General features: G+C 38.4%; 1 protein-coding gene across 1 annotated transcript; it reads left to right on the top strand.

Moving 5' to 3' along the window:
• Positions 1-924: 924 nt before the first annotated feature.
• RIPK2 (receptor interacting serine/threonine kinase 2) lies at positions 925-21,411 on the top strand. Its single transcript, XM_042786120.1, has 11 exons — positions 925-1,180; positions 4,667-4,820; positions 5,987-6,142; positions 8,373-8,530; positions 11,722-11,771; positions 12,126-12,287; positions 15,504-15,589; positions 15,762-15,851; positions 16,472-16,577; positions 19,410-19,589; positions 20,808-21,411. Exons 1-11 carry the CDS (start codon positions 993-995, stop codon positions 21,131-21,133), a joined length of 1,656 nt encoding a protein of 551 aa, XP_042642054.1. The 5' UTR covers positions 925-992; the 3' UTR covers positions 21,134-21,411.
• The last annotated feature ends 847 nt before the right edge of the window (positions 21,412-22,258 follow it).

The raw sequence follows: 22,258 nt of genomic DNA, 5'->3' as shown, positions 1-22,258 counted from the left end.
AAAATAATTGCTATGCTTTAAAATGCAGGCTGTGAAATATTGCACAATACCGTAGCCTGAAAACTTAGCTGCTTTCCCTCATTCCCTGGTCCCTAGCCATTACTGGGAGAAAAGAGGAGAGGTGAAAAGCCACAGACGTTTAGCCCAAGATCCATACACATGGAAAGGCGAAGGATTTGCTCTATTTACCTCCATTTCATTCTGCAGAACTGTCACTCCTTGTGGAAAGCTACAGACTTCTAACTCTAAATTAAAGCATATTGTTCGTCTATGATAACTTGACTTAGCCAACAGGCCTTGCAAAACCTTCCTGCGTAACCCTCGCGTAAAGCGATCACAAACACATCAGCTGATCCGGCAGCTCGCTGAGCGGGGGCAAGGGTAAACTTGCACTTTCTGGAAATTTCGAAATTACCTTTTTGCAACGCTGCTATCCTGAAAAGTCTTCCTAGGGCAGACACGGAGACGACAACTGAGTGCCTGCCGTCAGGGGGAAGAGCTAACCCGCCTCCCCCTTCGCCTGAGCAGCGAACAGACACCCGGCCGTGCACAAATCCGGAGGGCGGCCGGGCATCAACTTTCGGGAACAGAAAGGACACATCCCCCTCCCGCCTCCCGCCTCCCGCCCGGAGAGGGCCGCTTCCCCCCTCTCGCCCATCCCGGGCCCGGGGGAAGCCTCCCGGCACCACGGCCCGGTTCCCCCGAAAGAGGAGGCTGCTGCCCCGGCACAGCTCTCCCGGGGGACCGCCGGGACCGGGACGGCGCTCCCCCCGCCTCTCTCCTTCCCGCAGAACTCATCGCGGCGGCCCCGCCTTCCCCGACCCGAGAAGCCGCGGGAGGCCGCTTCCCGCGGGGGAAGGGAAGCCGCTCCTCCGTGGGGCTGAAGGAGGAGCGGGGCCACCGAGGAGGCGGACCCCGGGGGCGGGGGAGACGGAGGGGGGCGGGAGGAGCGGCGGGGAAACGGCGCAGCCGCCCGCCCGCGGAGTGCGAGGATGAGCGGCGGGGATGATGAAGACCGGGCGGGCGCCATCAGCTACGCCCTTCCTTCCATCCCCTCCAACAAACTCCCGGATTTGCGTTTTATCAGCCGCGGAGCTTACGGTACCGTGTCCGCTGCCCGTCACGCCGACTGGAGGGTCCCGGTGGCCCTCAAATGCCTGCAGGGGCCGCTGATTGACAGGTAACGGGGGCGGGGGGGGAGCCGGGATGGGGCGTCCCGGAGAGGGGGGATGTGGGGGGCGGCGCGACCGCCGCCCCATCATCCCATTTCCCGCCCCCCCCATCATCCCATTTCGGGCCCCCCCATCATCCCATTTCCCGATCCCCCCCAGCCCCGACACGGTCCGAGCTGAATTCACCTTTCTCCTAAACCAAGAAGGGGGTCCCACGCTCTCGCATTGCCGGAGACGCTCCGTGAGGGCGTCCCGTCGGTGGGTAAAGCGGCCACGGGTGGTGGAGCCCGGGCTCTGCCGGGCGTGGGTCGATCTGCCGCGGGGAAAATGCCGGCGTGGTTTTCTCAGATTAGTGGATCAGAAACCGGGCAGCGCTGCTTAAAATCCAAGGGCAAAGGAGATCCCACGAAGAATGATTCAGCTTGAGCCATGAGAAAGCACGTACCAGCCGCGGAGCTTCCTCTCTTTCGGTTACTGAAAATGGGTGGTTTCAGTCTCAGCATGTGAGACACTGAGCATGTTGCCTCTCTTGAAGGTTTTTTCTTCTGCAGCGTGCACCTTGGTTCCTCCTCAAGGTGGGATGCTCACAGCTCGGCTTCTGCCTGTGTCTGTTGGTTGCTAACCATTTTGCTGAAGTATCAGCAGGATATTAAAATACAGTGATCACTAAAGATGTGTTGTTTACAGAGATAATATAAATGATATTTTTCACAGAGAGAATATAAAGAAAATGTTACTGTATCCACTGGAGATTGCTTCTAGCTCCTAGAAGTTTCCCTGAGACAATGCACGATTGTTTTGGGTTGGTTTTTTTTTTTGGTTTGGTTTGGTTTTTGTTTCGGTTTTGTTTTTTTTTGGTTTTTTTTTTTTTTTCGTTGGTTGGTTGGTTGTTTTTTTCCCCCAGATTGCACAATACAGGCCCCTACATACAAAAGATATTTTCTATCAGCTCCTCAACTTGTAGCAATTGTGTTTCCCATTTTCCTGGGCCCCAAGCAACAGCACGTTTATTACAGGAGCTGTCACTTCATGTAAGGGGGTAGCAGGTAATAATTTTTCATCCATCTCTGCCTCATTCATTTCCTATAGTGCCAATTTTTTATCATATCAATGCAAATGGGCCTCTTAGTCTGTCTGAAGCCTGACTGCCTGTAAACCTGCCTCTTGTGTATTATCAAGGTGTCTTTAATATTTACTGCCTCAGGTTTCTTTGATCTAGTATTAGGCATTTAGGCAGAATAGCTTCACTCAAAATAACAAGGCTTCTAGTCTTGTGACTTAATATGCTAGAGTATAAAAGAAGTTGTTTCACCTCTTATTCTCCAGCTGTGTATACACAGGATTTATCTCTGAAATCTTGCCAGATTGAAATGGAATCTTGATTATGTTTTTAAGCAGGAATATTGTGTTCTCTGACAATTTTATTGCTGGATTTTTTTTCTTTAATTTAAATGTCTGCTTAAATCCCTGCTTATCATAAACACAATGTTTATCCTCTGAACTTGGTTGGGAGAAAACATCAAATATTATTTTCAGCCTTGCAAGAAATTAGATTAGCATGACATATAACCCATGGAATTATGATGAAAAGGGCAACCGAGGTAATAATTCAGCCACCTACCATATAACTTGCAAAGCTTGGAAATGCTATCAGAAGACCAAAAGCTGTAAAAAATCTGTTATACCCGAGTCTCTGCAGCAAGTGATTTGTAGGTTGTATAGTAGGCACCATAAAATGCCATCCTGTAAATGCCATCAAGAAAAATGAAGAGTTCATGGTGCAGTTAATTCCCCAGACAGGAAGCCTGCACTGTGTATCCCAGAACTTGGTGTGTGACCAGCCATGGGAGCAAAGTCTGTTGGGAAGCTATTGTGGGTTTGTACTAATTTAGGGATTACTCAATGCTCTTCTGGTATGGAGCAGGCAAAGGTGAAGTGACTTACAGACGCAGGAGTAGACCTTGATATGTTGCAAGTCATTTCCCAGCTACAGCTGAATCCCATGTAGATGTGCCTCACAGTCTGGGAAATCCCCTAGCTTTCTCAAACCTAAACTCTTCTGGAGAGAGATGGGAGGGAGTTGTGTCTTTTGTCTTGTGCTTTTCTTGAAGGCTGCCTTTTAACTTCCATTTCCTAGAGCTACCCATAGTAGAACCTTTTTTCCATCACATAGGTAAGGACCAACAATTTCCCTTAGTTTCACATCCACCCAAATTTGAAGTTTCCCTGTCATAAGAGCAGTAGGCTTTAGTTCTCCAGGCTTCCTCTTTTCCCCATGTACTTTGACAGCCTTTTCTTTGTGAGGGCTAGATCTACATCGATGGGCCCGGACTGATGTGAGTCTTCAGTGTGTGCCCTGAGCTTGATGGACACGAGCTGGGTCTCACCCAGGAGCGGTACAGCCACATTAACGCGGCGCTGTGGGGAGAAAATCGTGACTGGCATAGCCCTGGCTTGTACACAGCCATGCCCCAGCACAGCTATTTTGCTTCTGAATCAGACTGGCTGACAGCCAAAGGATTGGCCTTAGATGTGCCGTAAAATTCCTGTAGTTGGATATCCTAGTCACGTACTTGTACCTGTACCAGTCTCCACTGGTATAAAATCTAAATCTTTTTTTCGTGGTTCAAATATCCTCACAGTCAACAAACCCATTTTTTTTCAAAAACATTTGAGATATAAGGCATACTAACTAGTTTATCATACTCAATGTTAAATGAAGCTTGAGCTTCTTGAATCCACATGCTGCAAGGTCTGAATTTGTAAAGATGCATCAAATTCATATTTAAGAGGAGGTTTGACATAACAGAGAGCATTCTCACAGCCAAATTCAGGCATCCAAACATCATAGGGCTGGTCCCTTCCTGCTTCCTGTGCAACCAAGTAATGTTTTTTTCCAAAAGGAGATTCAAAGTAGTTGTACAATGTGAAGGAAAAATGTATGTGAAAACAAAACATGATTGGTCATTCATTTTCCTTCAGAAACTGAAAGTGCATTCCTTTAGCCCATATTATTTTAGTGCATGTCAGTACCCACTAAATTTAAATGGTTGGAGAATTGTGAGTATTAAAAACTCCACTCTGTAGGAGATTAATATTGGGCCTCAGTGAAAACTCAATGTTTGAAGATGGGCAGTAAAATAAGATAAATGTAACTGGTTATTACCATTACAGTTGCACAGGATGGTGAAAGCTGGAGTTCTGACTGTACCTTATTTACTGGAAACATGGATGAAATATATGATGGAAATAGAGAGATTTGTGTGGTACAACAAAACTGGGGAAGCTATCTTGTATTTGCATTTGCAGGTTCTAATTTTCCTTACAGTATCTGGTTATCAAAACCACATAGTTGGAAATGGTGAAAGGTGGTGGTACTGCATATAGGTACATAATTTTTTAAAGAGAATATATTGAACCCAACATTTGCTTTGAGTCACCTAGTATTGGTAAGGTAACGTGTTTTTCTTGTTTGTTTGTTTGTTTCCTTTAAGTGATAGAAAACACCTTCTAAAAGAAGCAGAGATATTGCACAAAGCCAGGTTTAGTTACATTCTGCCAATTTTGGGAATTTGCAATGAGCCTGAATTTCTGGGAATAGTAACAGAATATATGACAAATGGGTCATTAAACCAGCTTTTACATGGGGTAAGTGTACTTACAGTCTTTAAATAAAATCCCTGGTTGTTTCAAATAGATTGCGATATCCCTACTAAAGGGAAGTAGTACAGTAAAGTTTTTTATTAATAATACTTCAAATTAAAGGACACACATTACCACTGACAGTTTTTGGTGCTTAGATAGACTTTCTGTATCCCAAGAAGACTGTCAAACTCAGCAGACTTTAGTTTTATTACACTTTCTCTTTTGATGTCATGACCTATGACTGGCTTCATGTTTAATTATGATATAGAATCTCTTTAAAAATCTCTGCTGTTCTCTAATTAGAAGCTGAAATACTTATGCTTGCTTCAGCCTGGGTTTCAGAATTACTATCAATGTAAATATCTTGCAAAGATTAAGTTTTACCTGAATTTGAATCTTTATTCAAAAAAAATAAGTTTTTTAGTTTATAGAAGTCAAATATTGCTAATCTAAACAGATATAGATATTTCTACCAGATCTTACTCTCAGGAGTAAATTCTGCTGTACTGAAGCCGCCCTCATTAGCTTGATCTGAGCATCCAGTGTTGTTACTGTAAAGCTACTGTAGCTGTGTCTCAACAGCCCTGCAGTCTCTTCCATACCTTTAATCAATATGTATCCCATGCCTTAGAGAGCTCAGTTCCATATTTTTCATAAAGGCATTAGTGTTAATGTAACTTTTAACATTTCAGTTGAGTTTTATTGCCTTTTTCTTGGTGCGTTAATATTTACAAAGGTAATACTTTGTGCTTAATTTCACCACAGAATTTTTTTTCCCCAATGTCAGTTGAAAATGTGATTCTTGCCTTCCTTTGTGTAGTAGTCATAATCTGTGGGTTGCACGTTTCATATAGGAGTTCATCTGTAAATTGTATTTCCATATGAATAAGTAATGTAGTAAATATCCTACATCATGTACAGCAGTCATGAACTATCACATGAATGCTAGGGAACAGAAGCATAACACTGCATGATTAACATTTATGTATTTGTTTTATCAGCTAACCAGTCTTCATGCTCAGCTACAATTTTTTAAGGAATTCATGTAATACATTTTAAAAGATTACTGCTTGTCCAAGTCACTTTCCTCTTATTGTAAAAGCCTTTGTGTTGTGCTGTTAGATCAGAACAGAGGATTATATTCTGGTTTTGTGGTTTTATCTTGGCAGAGAGATGCATATCCTGACATCCCCTGGTGCCTGAGATTCCGCATTCTATATGAAATTGCTTTGGGAGTAAACTATTTGCACAACATGAGTCCTCCATTGTTGCACCATGACTTGAAAACCCAGAATATATTACTGGATGATGAGTTTCATGTCAAGGTAGACTTATTTAATTCTTATATTCTTCGGCATCCAGAATGAACAACAAAAGTGTTTTAATTATTGTAGAGGAGGAAGAGTGAGGATGTAACCGTACAGAGGGGATGTAACTGTATGCCAGACATTTTCTTCTATCGTTGCAGACAGAACTTTAGAGATTTTCTTTTGAAAGCTCTGCTTTGCTCAAGTGTGGATTTTATCCATCTGAAAAGACCAGAGAGACAGAATTCTGACTGGTTTTGCTATAGAAGTAGCTGATAATAGCAGTGACATTCATATGTGTCGTTCAGACTTTCAGGGATAGCTACGTCTGGCCCTTTCTGAAAAGAAAATAAAAAGTGTTCCTGTCCTGTTCCCATTTTTTCCTCAGACAAGTTAGTCCTGGAGGACAGTAGCTCAAATTCAAATGTTAATACCTCATTTGATATTTATCATGCGAAATGCACATATATGTTCTTCTAATGTAGAATAAGAACGTATGAAGCATAACTGCAAAATCTGAACATGTTGGAAGATGGGTTTTGTGAAGATCCTTCAAGTATAGAGATGTAATATTAGTCTAAAACTTTAATTCTGCCTTTTAAGATATCAATGCCATGTGAAAAAGAGACTAAAAGTACTTCTGAAAAAATGGTTAGGCACTTCCATAATTGTAAGAGTTGGTATTTTTTTGTAAAAGATCCTCTATTTTTTAAATTGATAGAATATACTATTCAAGTAAATGAGAAATAATAAATATTTTGCACTTAATTTATACTTGAGTGGTAAATGTTTCAGTTGTAACTGTGAGATTAATCTTTCTGTGATTCATTTGCTCAAAGATCCCGTGCTGATTTCTTATTTCTCCATTGCAAAGAGGTTTTCCTTGGCAACAAGGTGCTTTACACAGCTTTGTCTCCGCTCACACCCTCAACAGGTCATGCCTCCTCCCACTCAGTTGTGCTGGTATTGCCATCTCTCAAGCTTCCTGATAAACCTGATTGGGGAACTGGTGCAAGTAATATTTTTATCCACTCTTTTTTTAATCCCTAACAGCATTGGTGTGGGCTGGTGCTCTGCTTGACCATATCTAAACAGTTGCTTAGCTGGAGCAATTGAAGGGAAGAGGTTAACTCTTGCATACTTGACCTGCCTTCCTATAAGGAGTCTCTGGAAGACTGTCCTTAGGTTTTTTAAGTGTTTTTTTGGGTGTTAAGCAAGTTTCTCTAAATTAGGACAGGTGTTAGGAAATGCAAGGAAGGTTATCATGCATGCCAAATAGAAGAAGTATTGCATCATTCATAGAGTGCTTCTGGTTGTCCCAGATATATTGAGTGAGCAAGATAATGTGAACAGTTACAGTGAGAAAGGCTTGATGAGAGTGAATTGTAGACAAAAAACAAAGGTTATTTTTCACTGTGCGCTTGGACTGTACTCACTCTTATGCAAATGTTGGACAAGTGCAGAGCTCGTAGCTGGCTGCTTATCTTTCTCCCTTGTATGCTAGACACTCTGCAGCTCAGCCAGAAAGCTTATTCTGCTGCCTGTTTGTCTCCCTACCCATAACCTAGTCTGACATCTTGCTCCCTGGCTCATGGATGTCTGGGAACATAAACTGAAGTAAATGAATTTTTTATGTAGATGTACTGTAAGCTCTGCAGAAAGGGTCAAGGCCTCAGAGTGCACAGTAAAGAAAATATTCAGCAAAACAACTTTTTGCAGCACAGAATTTCATAATACCAAATTTATTCAGTCAAGATTAGTATTTCATAGTTTCGGGAGTGAGGTTGTGTCCTAAAATTTTTCTGTGACAGCAACCGTCTTGGGATATCTGCAAGGTAAGTTACATAGCTATTATGATTTATACTAAATTTGTGCTTTCTTCACAATCAGGGAGCTAGAAGTATTCAATGTTTATTTTGTTTACTTTTTTTAACAAAAGGAAGTGATTTTCTTCACACAAGACAGACTCCCATAGCAGAATCTCCAGACATAGATAATATGAGTCCTTCCTTAAAAGAACAATAGGATAGGGCAGTGCTACAGGGATAGCATGAGTCATGACCTGGGAATGCTTTCTGAGCTGGAGCTGGTGTTACCTGTTGTTAGGACAACCGCATACTTTTGTGTGTCAGGTTAAGGATTTGCCAGGTTATTGACCCATTCTGTCAGGCATATTTCAGGAATTTCTGTCAATGGTCAGCAGATAAAATAGTTTTATTTCTCAGAACAACTGATTTGTCCTTCCCAGATTGCAGATTTTGGCATGTCAAAATGGCGTGTCATATCAATGTCGCAATCACGAAGTGAAACCTCTTTGCCAGAAGGAGGGACAATTATCTACATGCCACCTGAAGATTACAATCCCAGTCAGAAAACCCGTGCAAGTGTAAAACACGATATCTACAGGTAACTCATGTTGTTCTCAAGTGGGCTTTGTAATCTGGATTCAGATTTGATTTACTGAACTTAGATTTGAAAATATTTTCAGCAATGTTATTCTTTTCAGAAGTATCATAAGTGTATAAGCAAAATGAATTGGAGAAAACAGAATTGAGTGGTAGTTGGATTTGATCACCTGTTTCTTTAGGAAACACTGTGACAAGTGTAATGCTCCAGAAATTAAGCTAGAACTACAAAAACAGACAGAGGAGACTGGTTTCTATAAATGAGTGTACACATAGAGACAATGTAAGGAGAGGAAGAACTGTTCACACCATTATCTCAGTGCACATATCCTTGTAATTTGTGCACATCAATTAACATAATTTGCAGAATGTACCCAGGGAAAAGAAATATTTTTGAAAAGGCATTAGGAAAAAACAAGGTAATGGGGTTGGAGGAAGTATTAGAGATCTTCTTAAGGAATAACTTTATGAAAGTTCAGGTAGATTTGTGTCAGTCAGTTCTGCGTAGTAGAAGTAATAGAATAGGAAATAGTAGAATGGTCATGACCCATATAACAAAATGGCAATTGCTTTTAGGACATTACAGTTACAATTAGCTAATCTGAAAAGGCTTGGAGAGCTCAAAGATTACTTGAGCAATTGTGGAAGGAATTGTCATGTGTAAATGGGGATTGAGGAAGCTTGAATAGGCATATCACTGTGGAAAGTCCATCTCTCTATTGCACTCCACCACCTTTACCTTCATCTGTCTTTGACAGAGTTGTATTTTGGTGAGAGATTAATCAGTCTCAGAGGGTCTTACTGACTTCCAGGGAGACCAGTATTTCTCTTATCCCTTATTGTTAAGGGGTGCATGAAGTTACCTGACATTCCTGTCCAAAGAATAGAGATGGTAACATACCTTCTTTCCTCACCCTGTGATGAGAAAATCTGGACTAGGAAAACACTGGAAAGGAATAATGGGGAAGGAAGTAGCAGTGTGACATTATCTCCTCTGGCTTCTGATTTTGGAGAATTTGAAAGTGTGGCTGGTTGGTGGCTTAATGAGTGGAGATGAGGAAGACAAATGTTTGTTAGAAAGAAAAAAAAATAGAGGAATAACAACCAAATGGGAGAAAATAAGATAGAAGAGATCAATAGAAGAGCTTAGAAAGCTGATAAATTAGGAAGGAAAGAGACTGAGAAGAGAGAAAAGGAAAAGAAACTGAGACAACATGATAAAGCAGAATTGCAGTTCAAGGCAGGAAGACATGAAGGTAAAGAGGCAGTGAAGGAAATGATCACCAGAAAGGTCACACAGGAAGATATGTGCTCAGGATGGGAAGGAGATGCTGTGAAGCAGAAATAAGAAAGGAAAACATGAATAGTGTAAAGGGGAATCATCAGGAAGTGGTACGCTGGAGTGTCGTAGAACTGAGAAAACAGTCCTTAATTTTAGAGAGATTCCAAATGAAGCAAGAGGCCGGATGTCTGAATAATTGACCACAGCAGATTTAGCTGAATGTTGTTGAGATACTGAAGCTAATTTATAAGGAAGGATCTTTCTTAAAGAAACAAATCATTTAAACAACAGTCAAGCAGCATTAACTTTTACAAAAGGAACAATTTGCCATGGCCAAAAAAATCAGCCTGCATGAGTTTCCCAGGAATGCATTAAAAGCAGGCTCTCTAACAAGGAGGACTGCTTTTATTAAAAGCTACTTGAACAATTGTTAGCATTGATGAATGTTAAAATATGAATGGAATAAATAGTTAGGAAAGCTCAGTTTAAATAACATCAATGATTTTAAGTGTCAGTTATTTCATTCTTACTTAATATTTTGTTGATTCTTCCTAACTGGTAGCTGTTACATGATATAATGCTTAAAGGAAGTTAAGTGTAACCTGCATGCAAAATTCAGTATTTAGTGATGCAGGAAAACACTGCTTTTGTGTAGAGTCATTTGAGTAGTTGAGCAAACGTTTATTCTGATAAGTCTCATTCTTCTTTAGCAAATTTCTTTGCAGTTTCATTTTTATTGCTTCATTGGAAATTGGATTTCAACTTTTTGAAGTAACATTTTTAAAAATTTTCAATTAATTTTTAAATTGATTTACTGAAAAAATAAGGAAGTAGAGGTACGTTTTCAAGGATATGTTTGACATTGGAAATTAAGTTCTTAAGCAGTGAAATATTTTTGATCTGTCGTTTTAGCTTTAGAACTATTGGATTTATTCCTCAAACCAATTTCCTATTCTTAAAAAGGAAAGCCAGATTTAAGGTTTTTACATTATTTTATTTTCTCTTACTTGCTTTAACTGCATTGATTTTTTTGGTAATAAATTAATTCAATGCTTCATTTAAATGAAATCATCTAATCTTATTTAAATTACAAAGTTGTTTAAAGTTGCCTTTATTTTAAAAAAAACTGATGGCTGAAGAGTGTGACTAATCTACTAAAGGTAGAGCAGGTTCGCATTCACTGAACCACTTCCTATTCATGTTGATGTGTGAAAACAAAAATGTCAGCGGTTTGAGTAAGCAAATGTGTGTTTGGTCTCCTAGCTATAGCTCAGGGTGGTCTTCCCGAGAGTCTCTTTTGTAAAATGAATGCTGTACATAAGTGACATCTCTCCCTATAGAGAAGATGGCATATGTTGAAAGTACATATGTCTGTGGGGGAAGCTGGAGAGTGCTTTGCTTCCTGGGTGCAGGTCTGTACTTTACCAGACCCTTTCACTTTGTGTTGGGATAGAGGTGTGGGTGAAAGCCACCCTCCCTGCTAGTACCCTGCTTCCCATGGGAATGTCAAAGAGTGTTGGTCCAGACTGGGGAGATGCCACAGTATTGCAGTGAGGGCAGAGCATCTGGGACTCTGGGGTTCACTTTAATTTGCATACTGGGGTTTAAGCTGCACGTACATAATTCACAATGTATTAGTAGAGCAGCTCTAATACAAATTTGGAATAGGAGTTTATACACCATGTACCTTTTCTGTATTTATTATATTAACTAGTTCTAATTGAAGTCACTGGTTAAAATTCCTGATAGTTTTTGTATATTCGGGTCATCATTGCAGTTAGCTACAATCAGTCTGTATGCAGGATCATTTTAGTGAAATGTCTTTAATAAAATGTAAAGCTGAGCACATTGTGTTATTAAGTGTTGGTAACTGGAAATAAAGTCTTCTGTCCTTTTTATACCTTAAACAGCTATGCAATTATTATGTGGGAAGTGATGTCAAGGAAACAGCCATTTGAAGGTAAGACCATGTCTTTCTTTAATTTAATTTTCCAGCCTTACATAGAGGCTAAACCTCATACCTGGGTGCCTGGGGACTACATTTTTGGGGTTACTTTTAAATGATTCAATTTGTAAGCTTGTTGAAGAACACTTCGAGTCACGTCTCAAATTAGACTCTTTTCTGTATTTTTTTAAATTACAGTGTTGTTTGATGAATTAAAAATACATTTAAAAAAAAACAAAAAACAAAAAACATCATAACCTTATTTTGGTGAACAATAAATACTATGTCTGCAAACTAAATTATTCCTCCTGTAGTAAGCTATTTATATTGCATATATTTCTAATGACTGCATGATGTCTATTTTGACAGAAGTTATAAACCCCTTGCAGATAATGTATAGTGTGTCACAAGGACAGCGACTAGACTTAAGTGAAGAGAGCTTATCAATGGACATTCCTCATCGAGTGCTCATTATAAGATTGATACGAAGCGGATGGGCACAAAACCCAGATGAAAGACCATCGTTCTTAAGTAAGGTTACCTTGCACAATGAGAAAAGGTTTTTAAATTGCCAGATTTCTGTTGAACGTAGTACTTACAGAGCAAGCTTATAATCACAAAAGGGAAGTGGTAAAGATGTCAAGCAATACCTGTGCTCATTCTTGTTTCATATGATAAGGTGGTTTTCTGCTTCCACCATGTCTGTAAGCAAACTTGTATGAATGGAACTAAATATGTTCTGTAAAACCAAATTGTTTGTTGGAGACTTTTGTATTTGCCATCTCTAATTTACCTGTAAAAAGGCAAAAAAAAAAAAAAAAAAGCAGCATGTTTTGTTTAACTACTTGCACTTGGGTTTTTTTGCTTATTGTTGAAGGGAACCTTTTTTTTTTATTGTTTAGAAGCAGGGAAATTCAAGCATAGAATTGCTGTGGGATTTATGAGCAAGCTGGCAAACACACCAACAAATCACTGCACATCATCTAAGCTACAGTGATTTCACCTTGTGTTTGCATCTCAGTACGAATCTTTTTCACCAAGACTTTATCTTTTGACTGTTCCACCTCCTGGATCAAGCAGGAGTTCCTTAACTTTTTCTTTCCATCTTTCCTTTGTTTAGTTTTTTGTCCATGAGACCAAACATAGATACTTTCAGCCTTTCTTACAGTGGATTGCAGAATTTAGAGAACAAGACTGAAGGGAAAGATTGTAGAGATTAGAGTGGCATAACATGAACTGGAAAAAATTTGTTCTGATTTTCCAAACCTGTGTTTGTTGCACTTAACTGACAGACTTGGTGTATGTTGAGTCCAAACTTATCCCCCATAACAATTTCTCCTTAACATGCTTAATTTCGTGCTGACTTTTGGTTCTTGTTTGGCTATTGCAAAAAGGTAATGACATCAAAATTGGCAGAAAGCTATTACCTGTTTTCAACTGTGAAATTTGCTCTTGTCTGTGTTGCTGTGGTCACATATGTCAGCGTGGTGAAGATAACAGTGGTTCCTGCAACTGCCTCAATGTACTTGTTTAATTTACATGTCCTTTAAAAACTTCCTCCCTACACCCTTAAAAAAAATTATCCTAATTCTGTAGGAAAAGCTGAATCACCTTGGAGTGAATATGAATCACCTTGGAGTGAATGTAGAATAATAGAGTTACTGGAAGTATTCAAATGTAGAACAGTACAAAGAGTCCTGGCTTAAACAATTCTATATTTTAAGTTTTTCAGTGGTTAAGATGAGGATGTAATAACTCAAACCTGAAATACTAGGGTTTTTTAGTTGGTTCTGGTGGGTTTGGTTTTATGGTTTGTTTTGGTTTTTTTTTTTTTTTTTTTTTTTTTTTTTATTATTGCTACGAGTAGAGAGGTTTGCAAGTGTTTCATTTGTAGCTTTCCTGAACAGAAGATTGTTTATTATTTTGAAAACCTTTATAAGCATATTTCCTTTGAACTGGAAAGTGCTAGAAAGCTTAGAGTATTCAGATGGCTTAGAAATAAATGTTCACAACTTCATCTTTTTTGCAAATAGGGATACATCCAAATACATACAGCATCTTCAAGTTCAGTTTACAGTCCAAAGTTAATTACGTGAACTTTCTTTAGGCATTCTTATTTTTGAATTAAGAACTGTTTAAAATGTGAGGTTATTTTGGTATGAATCTGGTTTGTATGATTGTAAATTGGGGATTTGTTTATTTTTTTTTTCCCCAAGCAAGGACATGTATCTATTTATAATATTTTTTAAATCAAAAAGAATAGATACATCATGAAATTTTCTTATGTATTCTTGTTTTCCTGTGTCAGCTGACCAAAATAAAATAGCAGTCAAAGTCTATGGTCACACTGAAGGGATAATTACTTGTGATGTGTACTAAAGTGTGAAGTAACTTGGATTCTGTTATTAGTGTCGTGTCTGTAGTAAGGTGGCCTTTGAAGAAAACATACATTGCTTTTTCCTCTACTCTAATATCATAAAAAGGAACTGGAAATTGCAAAACTCTTGCAAAATTAAAGGAAGTAAACCTCACTTATTGGGAAATTCTGCAATTACCATAGCACAGGGGGAGAAAACCTGAAAACACCCGGACCCTCTTTTTGTTAAATGAACTTTAAATAGAAAAGCTCAGTTAACCTGTCTGTTCCCCTTATAAAGAAGAGATAAAGACTACTTATCACCATGTTTCTACATGTACTTGGAATGTGTTCCTACATTTTAATTATAACCAGCAAAAATTAACAGTGCTAATATTTCAGTGTGGAAAATGGAGCGCCAAACCTGTAAAATTCTGTTTGAGCTAATGCAAGAAAATAAAGATCCTGGTATTGAATGTATGTCTTGAAGATACTAATGGAAAAAAGTTAATATGGGATTTAAAAAAAAAAAAAAAAAAAAAAAAAAAAAAGTTAGTAAAGGTACAACGTGACATATTGCTAGTATGGTAAATGGGTTTTCTCAAATGGGTGGAGTCCATAGAAATGCAGCAGAATTGTGATATGCCATCATCCTTCCCTGAGCTTTTCTTGCACTTGAGCACAGTTTCAAATAGACATTTTTATGATACAGTCGTCTCAGAATTTGAAGTAATTTTGTAAACCTTTCAGCATTAGAAAACAAGGGAGCATAGCACAGGTTATCACTTGCTTATTGGATTGTCATGGATATCCCTATGTGAGCAGATGATTTTAGCTTCTCTGACTTGCTGCCTCTGGTGAGCATGAGGACACTATCCTTTGGATTCACTGGATGTGGTAGGTCAGTGCCTTGACTATCACCATCTTCTCTGGCCCTGCTGCACAGCATCTGTATGGGATTTTGCTGTGGTGGGGGGTTGTTTGTTTATTTTGCTCCCAGAAATCTTTAACATCTCTGACAGAGTGGGAGGACATCGACTCACTCTGAGGTCTTGTGCTGTTTGGTCCCATCTAGCAAACCAGACTTGTTGGATCTTTCTTGAAATATAGCAAAGCCACCAATACATCCATTCCAGGAATGCCAGACCTGTGGTCAGGCACAGTCACGGATCTTTTTTGGTACAGAGTGCTGAGGTGGCCAGATCAGGACAGGGTTTGTTTTGGTGATGAGAAACTGTTTCAGTTGTAACAGGTGAAAGCAGGAAACTTCTATTGAGCAACTATGTATCAACAGACAAATTGCTTCTGTAAATGTAAGAAAGTAGCTTTAGCAAAATGAAAACTTAATTTCCACCTTATATCCTTCAGCAAAGTACTCTCTCTTTGTTTAGAATGCTTAATAGACCTCGAGCCAGTCCTGCGAACATTTGATGAAATAGCTATGCTGGAAGCAGTGATTCTGTTAAAGAGGTCAAAGGTAAGTGGATTTTGTTACAGTCAAGAGTTGGTCGAACAAGTTGTTAACTTTTGTTTGCGAGAAGAAATGTGATCTCCTTTGTCATTTATCCAACCTTGTATCTGGCTGAAGCATGTGTATGTACAGAGCTGTCATAGCAGAAATTTAATACAGGTAAAAATGTCTCTTCCAGTCTCTATATGAATCACGAAGTATTTACAAGAGTGGCAAGAAAGCAGATGCGGAGCAGATATCTCTAAATATACCTCTGAATTCCCAAGAGGTAAATATGTTACATATTGCAATTGGTATGTCAGCATCATTAAAGATCCCGAGAGCTTTAAAGGGGGTTTGACTTAGTGAGGGGGGAATTGTTCTTCAGTTTACTTTCCTATGCAGTCAGGAGAGGCATAAAATGTGTTAGCTGAGTCTGGGTGTAACAAATGCGTAGCCATATAGGTGAAGATAGCAAAGGGTGGGTGACCAGAAATAAGAAGGGCACGTTTAGTATCTCCTCGAAGTGTGGGACAGCTAGTCCCTCAAGGTGGAATGCAGCACACAATATCTGCAAGTTGTAAGAGACTGTCTTCTGCTCCCTTATACCTCTATGGAGCTTGCTTATATGGGGTCATATAGATTTGCTTTTACATTTTGATTCTTAATGCTGCTTTGATTGATTGTTACTAATAATTAAACTTCTATACAAAATTGTTGTCAGCTTTGGAAAAAAGCGAGTATTAGGATTACATAGATTTCTTCTGGTTTACTATATTTTAATCGTGCTGTCTACTGAGCATTTAGATAGTAGGAAAAACACAGTGATGGGAAAGTACTCTATAAATCATTGCAACTTTGTGTATTTATTTAATATGCATTTTCATTATACAACTGGAATAATTTCAGGAAACATATTCTGGCTCCATACAATGTGATGCACTTCCCCTTCGGAGCATCTCTCCAGATATATCAAGACTCAAGTCTGTTCCCAAGTGTAATATCCTCTCATCAGGTACAGTTATTAATTACTTCGTATAAATTTAGGTTGCCATCACTGCTCTATGCTCCCACTGTAACGTTGCATTTGCATAGTAAATAGTTGGATTTCTGTTTATGTCAGAAAATAGATGTGTTTTGTAAACTTAGTGCTCTAGGTAAAATACTAGTGTATTTTAGCTGTGATTTTCTGTTCCTGTCACTTGAGAAATCTCCACAACTCACAACTTCAGTTTTTATATTCAGGGTCATGTGTGCAGAGATAGCATTTATTTGTCTCTTCAGACTCTTAGCAGCTTAGTTAATCATCTGTGAACTACTTCTAATGATAAACATTTTGAGGCACTCCTAAAGCTGAGTAAATTTAAAGTTTCTAATGTGGCTCAACATCTCGATTGTTTTTGAATCAATAAATAAAACAGCTTTAATAAATAGATTACCTTGCAAAAGTATCTATGCAGACCTTTTGTTGCTGTCATATTTTCTGAATAAAAGTTGGCAAAATTCCCAGACAAAACTCAATTTTGAAGTTTTGATGACTTTAGAAGCCAGAAAAATGTGATGGGACCCAGGTGCAATAGCAATACATTGTGAAAGTAACACTGCTTGAGTTTCTTCTCTTGAAAGAATGCAAACATATATTTCAAAAGAATGGAGTATTCTTTGGCTTTTCAGGGACCAGTGGTGTGAAAGCAGACAAGACAATTGACTTCACTGCTGTAAATTAGGGCATCAAAAAACTGTGCTGTGTTGCTGCAAAACTGGAGATATTCTGGTAGAGGTAGGAGGGCACAAGCAGTTTCTTTTCCAGTTTCTGTTTGAACACATACACAATTCTGAGCTTGTACTCAATGTACTATAAATATATAATACAACAGGAATTCTAAGGAAAACAAATTATGGGAAGTTTAAGGAATTTGAGTTACAGGGGAAAATGGCAGAGAGCAAATGTAGTGTAGATTGGCTATACCTCTACTCAAACATTTATGTATACACATGGCATAAAAATCTTAAAGGTGAAGAATAACTTGTGGTTACCAAGTTTAATAAGAATGTTGTAATGCATTTTAGAAAATGGAATATTAGGTTGAATATGAGCATGGACTGTAAGTGTAATCAGATAAGATAATGATAAATGCCAGCCCTTTTTGCTGCTGGTTCCTGTTAAAAATTGTCGTATCTACCTGTGGAGGCCACTGATGAGATTTTGGTGGTGCTATTATTCTGACTGATCAATTGGTGGTCCTTACAGAGTCACTGCTTAGACTCTGTTGTATGTATGTATAGATACTGTAAAGCCTGTGAAAACAGTGTCTACAAAACCATACTACAGCAGAAGTGTTTGCTATTTCTTTGCCCGTATCTGCATTGGGTAGTTTTATAATGGAAAGCAAGACTGACATTCTTCTTACTTTGCCTAAATTAGATGGAATTGTTTCAGGTGAAAATCTGTTCCCACATAGCTGTTGGCAAGAGATGAGTTTGGCATGACACCAAGGCAGAGGTTAATGACTACAGATTTTAGTTGAGTTGGGTCTTTTTCCACCAATACAATTAGAAAACATTATCAGAAACTTGTTCCTTCTGAGTTAGGAACTGTCTTCTATCTTTCAGTCTCTCTAACTTTTCTTCCCTAGCCAGCTTACACACACACTTGTCATAGGCATTGCTTTAAGTTTAAATAGCAATTTTTCCTCTTTTCCCATTTTATTTCTGATATAGAGAGTAATCCTTTAATATACTTTGTTTTGCTAGATAAGCAAGATACACTCTTTTGAAGTCCATTTGGAAATAAGCTTCTTCATTCTCCTGGTATCCTACTAGTCCTTCCTGTGTATATTCTAACTTAAGTCATTGAACTAAGGCTACCAGATATCTGTACTTAATATTTAAAAAGAAGTGTGACAGATGTTTTCTTCCTGAAGTAAGAACTTTACTTAATATAACTTAGTATTTTATTTTCCTTTTCTCACAAGATTCTTCATTATAGAATAATCTACCAAGTTTTATTTTTTTTTCCTCAGCTCAATACCAAATCATTAGACTCAGCTTGAAGGAGAAAGTCTAGATCTCACGTTTTGTGCTACTGAAGCTCCACTTCTATTACTCCAGTCTTCTAGGTCAACTATGTTATTTCTGAGTAACCTGAGTCAACCATTCTTTCTGAATAACACCTGTAAAGGTGAAGTTTATTCTCCCATACTAGTCATTCCTACTGCTGCTTTCATATCCATCATCTTTTTCTGACATAAAAAACATTAAAAATAGAAACTATTAAGCTTTTGACCTGATAAAACCCCTTTTTTCTATTTCTTTGCAAACATTTACATGAAACTTTATTGAATTCATATACTGTTTTGACAGACTACCCAAAACTTTCGTTGGCTTCCCACCAAATACCATCATTGTCTTCATGTTCTTCCCCTCCATCTGAATCTTTGTTTCAATCTTTCATCTTTGTTATGCTGCCAAAATTCATCAAAATAAATTAGTTGGCTTTTATGCTGACTCCTAGCTACCTCTCCAAACACTTGAAGGAGTTAGTTTGTTCTTCCAGTTGCTACAAAAATTTTCTGTTGAATAGAGCTTTTTTTAAAGTTCGCATCTACTGAATTTATTCTCTCAATGTTCTTTTAAAATAAAACAAGACCTCCAACCCCATGGTCAAGTCCTGGTAAAAGATAAGGGACATAAAGGTACTCAGGACCTGCCTGTAAGGAATAATGTATTTGACATGAATTTAGGCTGTTTTTGACTTGGAATTACTCTAAATAGTCTTTGATGTCTGTATACTGTTTGAGCATAGAAATAATACAGCTTGCTTTGGTTTCTTTTTTTTTTTTTTAAGATGGAAATTCTGGGAGTCTACACCCTCTCAGCAGTCAGAGCATGGATGAAAATATCTCTGTAACTCAGAGCGCCAAACTTCTTGTGCATCCATACAGTCATTTTCCCTCATCTGACAAGAGTATTTCAGATGCCTTAAATTCTGCATCATGTATGCTGCGGTCATCACCAATTCCTTCAGGTACAGCAAACATTGATTTAATTCCAAGACCCACAATAAGTTTCCTAATATCAAATATATGTTTGTATGAAATGGAAATTGGAACTGTTGTTCATCTGTAAAATGAAAACAAAGCATTCCACAAAATAAGAATGCAAGTAATTGTGTTCTTGTAGGCTTATATTACACAGTAAATAAAACCTGTGTAAAATGTGGCCTAGTACATGTACCTGTAGCTCCTATTTTTTTTCTCTGCTTTTAAGTAAACTCACCTTCTGCTGTCTTGGGTCTTCTTTATACCATTTCCTTTGCTCATATTATTCCTCCTTTCTACTACTGCCGTAAGCACTCCTGCAGTCCAGCAGAACAGGAATAAAAGTTAACCTGATCTTAACTCATCTTGTTGCCTGTCACTCCTCCCCACTTTTTAGCCTTGTCAATTTTCCCCTTAGTAAGGACGGGGCAAAGAGAGGCAGCAAGTGAATCAACATCTCACCTTTAATGATGTTCTGTGTTAGCTGAGAGCCTACTGCACCAAATAGCTGTTAAAAGTGTGCTTCCAAAAAAATAACAAAAATAAACTTTAATGCGTGATGAATTATTCAGTGATAATCTTTTTTGTGGGCCACAGAATAACATGCAAATTTATAAAGGTCTGCTGCATCATCCCTCTTCTGGAAATATGATAATCTGTACCTTTTCACTGTGTGAATCCTCAGGTTGGAGAAACTACACAGGAAACTACAGGGGTGATTTAAGTAAACTTCAAAAAAAATCCTACTGCAAAGTGAAGTTACCACCTCTCTCTTTTTAGTACCAGGTCAGGTTGAACACTGGAACAGGTTGCTCAGAGAGGCTGTAGAAGTCCCATCACTTGGAAATGCTCAGAATCCATCTGGACAAGGTCCTGAGCAACCTGAGCTATCCTTGAAGTTGGTCCAGGTTTGAGCAGACCATTAGATGAGATGTGACCTCCCTGAAGGTTCCTTCCAACCTAAATTTCTATGATTCAAATAAATTAACTACTCTAACCACGAAATTTGACAAATTGGAACATTTTAAATGTGGAATACTTCTGTGAAATATTAAAAGCATGTTTAGTAGTTTAGTGTATTTCTGACCAAAACCAAAAACAGCTCTTTCACAGCTTGTTCTTTGTTCTATGTCACTATTTACTGACAGACAATTACTTTTTTTTTTTTTTTTTTTTTTTTTTTTTTTAATCCTCTCCAATTTCAGATTTGGTTTTGGAAACCATTCAACAGAATGTAGCTCATCAATGGATCCAAAGTAAAAGAGAAGAAATTATTGATCAGATGACTGAAGCATGTTTGAATCAGTCACTGGATGCTCTTCTATCAAGATTTTTACTCATGAAGGAAGACTATGAACTTATAAGCACCAAACCTACAAGGACATCAAAAGTCCGACAACTGCTTGATACCTCAGATAGCCAAGGAGAAGAATTTGCCAGAATTATAATACAGAAGTTGAAAGATAACAAACAGCTAGGACTTCAACCTTATCCAGACATTATATCTAATTCTCTAAGACTGAATCTTTAATTTTATTCTTTCTATATGAAACTATGTGAATATTTCTTATGACACGATTCTTGGTTTTATTTAGTAGTTTTATATATGTACTGCTTTGTCTTTATTGTGCCATTGTAGAGTCTCAGAAATGAGACTGAGTTCATCTAGATTGCATTTGGTGAGTTACGAATTAATCAGTTGGAGTGCAGTCATAAAGCCAAACACTTGACACTTGTTGACTCAATTCATAAAAGTATTTTGTTTATACGTGACAGAGATAAAACATTAAATGTGCCCTGCTTTACATATTTTCTGTTTATATATATAATTTCCTTTCACCTCAGAGGACTGAGACAACCAATCTCAACTTGGAGTATTGGTTTTTCTCCCTCCATTTGGTCTTTCCCACAGAGGAGAAAAAAAATCTAGGTGCTCTATTTTGGGGCTTGTATGCCGTGTGTATAATGAATTTTCTTCTTTCAGCCATACTGGTTGCTCCTCCTGAGATATTGAAGAAGAGCGGTAGGTGAGAGGAAGTTTACGTTGCATTTTTACAGGATTTTTTATTATGTTTTGTTTTGTTTTTCCCATTTTGTTGCCAGGTCAAGCACTTCTGACCACTGCATAAGAAGAATGTCAGCTCAAAGAGGAGCCCAAGGGCAAGGAGGGAATTGTGCTGATCATCTTTGTTCTACTAAGAACTGATACATGAGAAAGGGTGCAGCTATGGCCTTTTGCATTATTTGGTTACACCAGCTTAAACTCCTCTTGAAAGCGTAGTATGATAAGATCCACATACAGCTTGTACAAGGGAAACCTCAGTCAATACCTCTTTTACATTTCCTTAGTTAATGCCTCCCTTACCTTTGTCATCTGCCATAAATACTTCTCATCTGATGTTGCTGGATTAAACTTTTTACTAAATACATAAATATACTACTTTTACTAAAAATTTCATTTTTAGTATTTACATGATGAGTAGTATTTTGGGTCTGTAAAAAGATCAAGCATGCACTGCTGTGCCAGGCTGGAAGTGATGTGCATGGGTCTCTCCTGTGTGACCTGCCTTAGGCAACATCTCCACCATCCTTTTTTTGTCTGAATGATGGTGCTAATATGTTGAGGCACAAATGGGGCCACCTGAGAGAAAAAGGT

Source organism: Tyto alba, unplaced genomic scaffold (assembly GCF_018691265.1).
Source record: "Tyto alba isolate M040663 unplaced genomic scaffold, T.alba_DEE_v4.0 Super-Scaffold_9, whole genome shotgun sequence".
NCBI lineage: Eukaryota > Metazoa > Chordata > Aves > Strigiformes > Tytonidae > Tyto > Tyto alba.
The sequence above is the reverse complement of the archived record's forward strand: the minus strand, read 5'-3'. Positions and strand labels throughout refer to the sequence as shown.

Bases quoted from the DNA above. Each gene is read 5' to 3' on its own strand.
- RIPK2 (XM_042786120.1), top strand. From the start codon at position 993: ATGAGCGGCGGGGATGATGAAGACCGGGCGGGCGCCATCAGCTACGCC. The intron at 8,531-11,721 runs GTAACTCATGTT...TACCTTAAACAG, and splicing joins GTAAAACACGATATCTACAG to CTATGCAATTATTATGTGGG. The intron at 15,852-16,471 runs GTAAATATGTTA...GAATAATTTCAG, and splicing joins TACCTCTGAATTCCCAAGAG to GAAACATATTCTGGCTCCAT.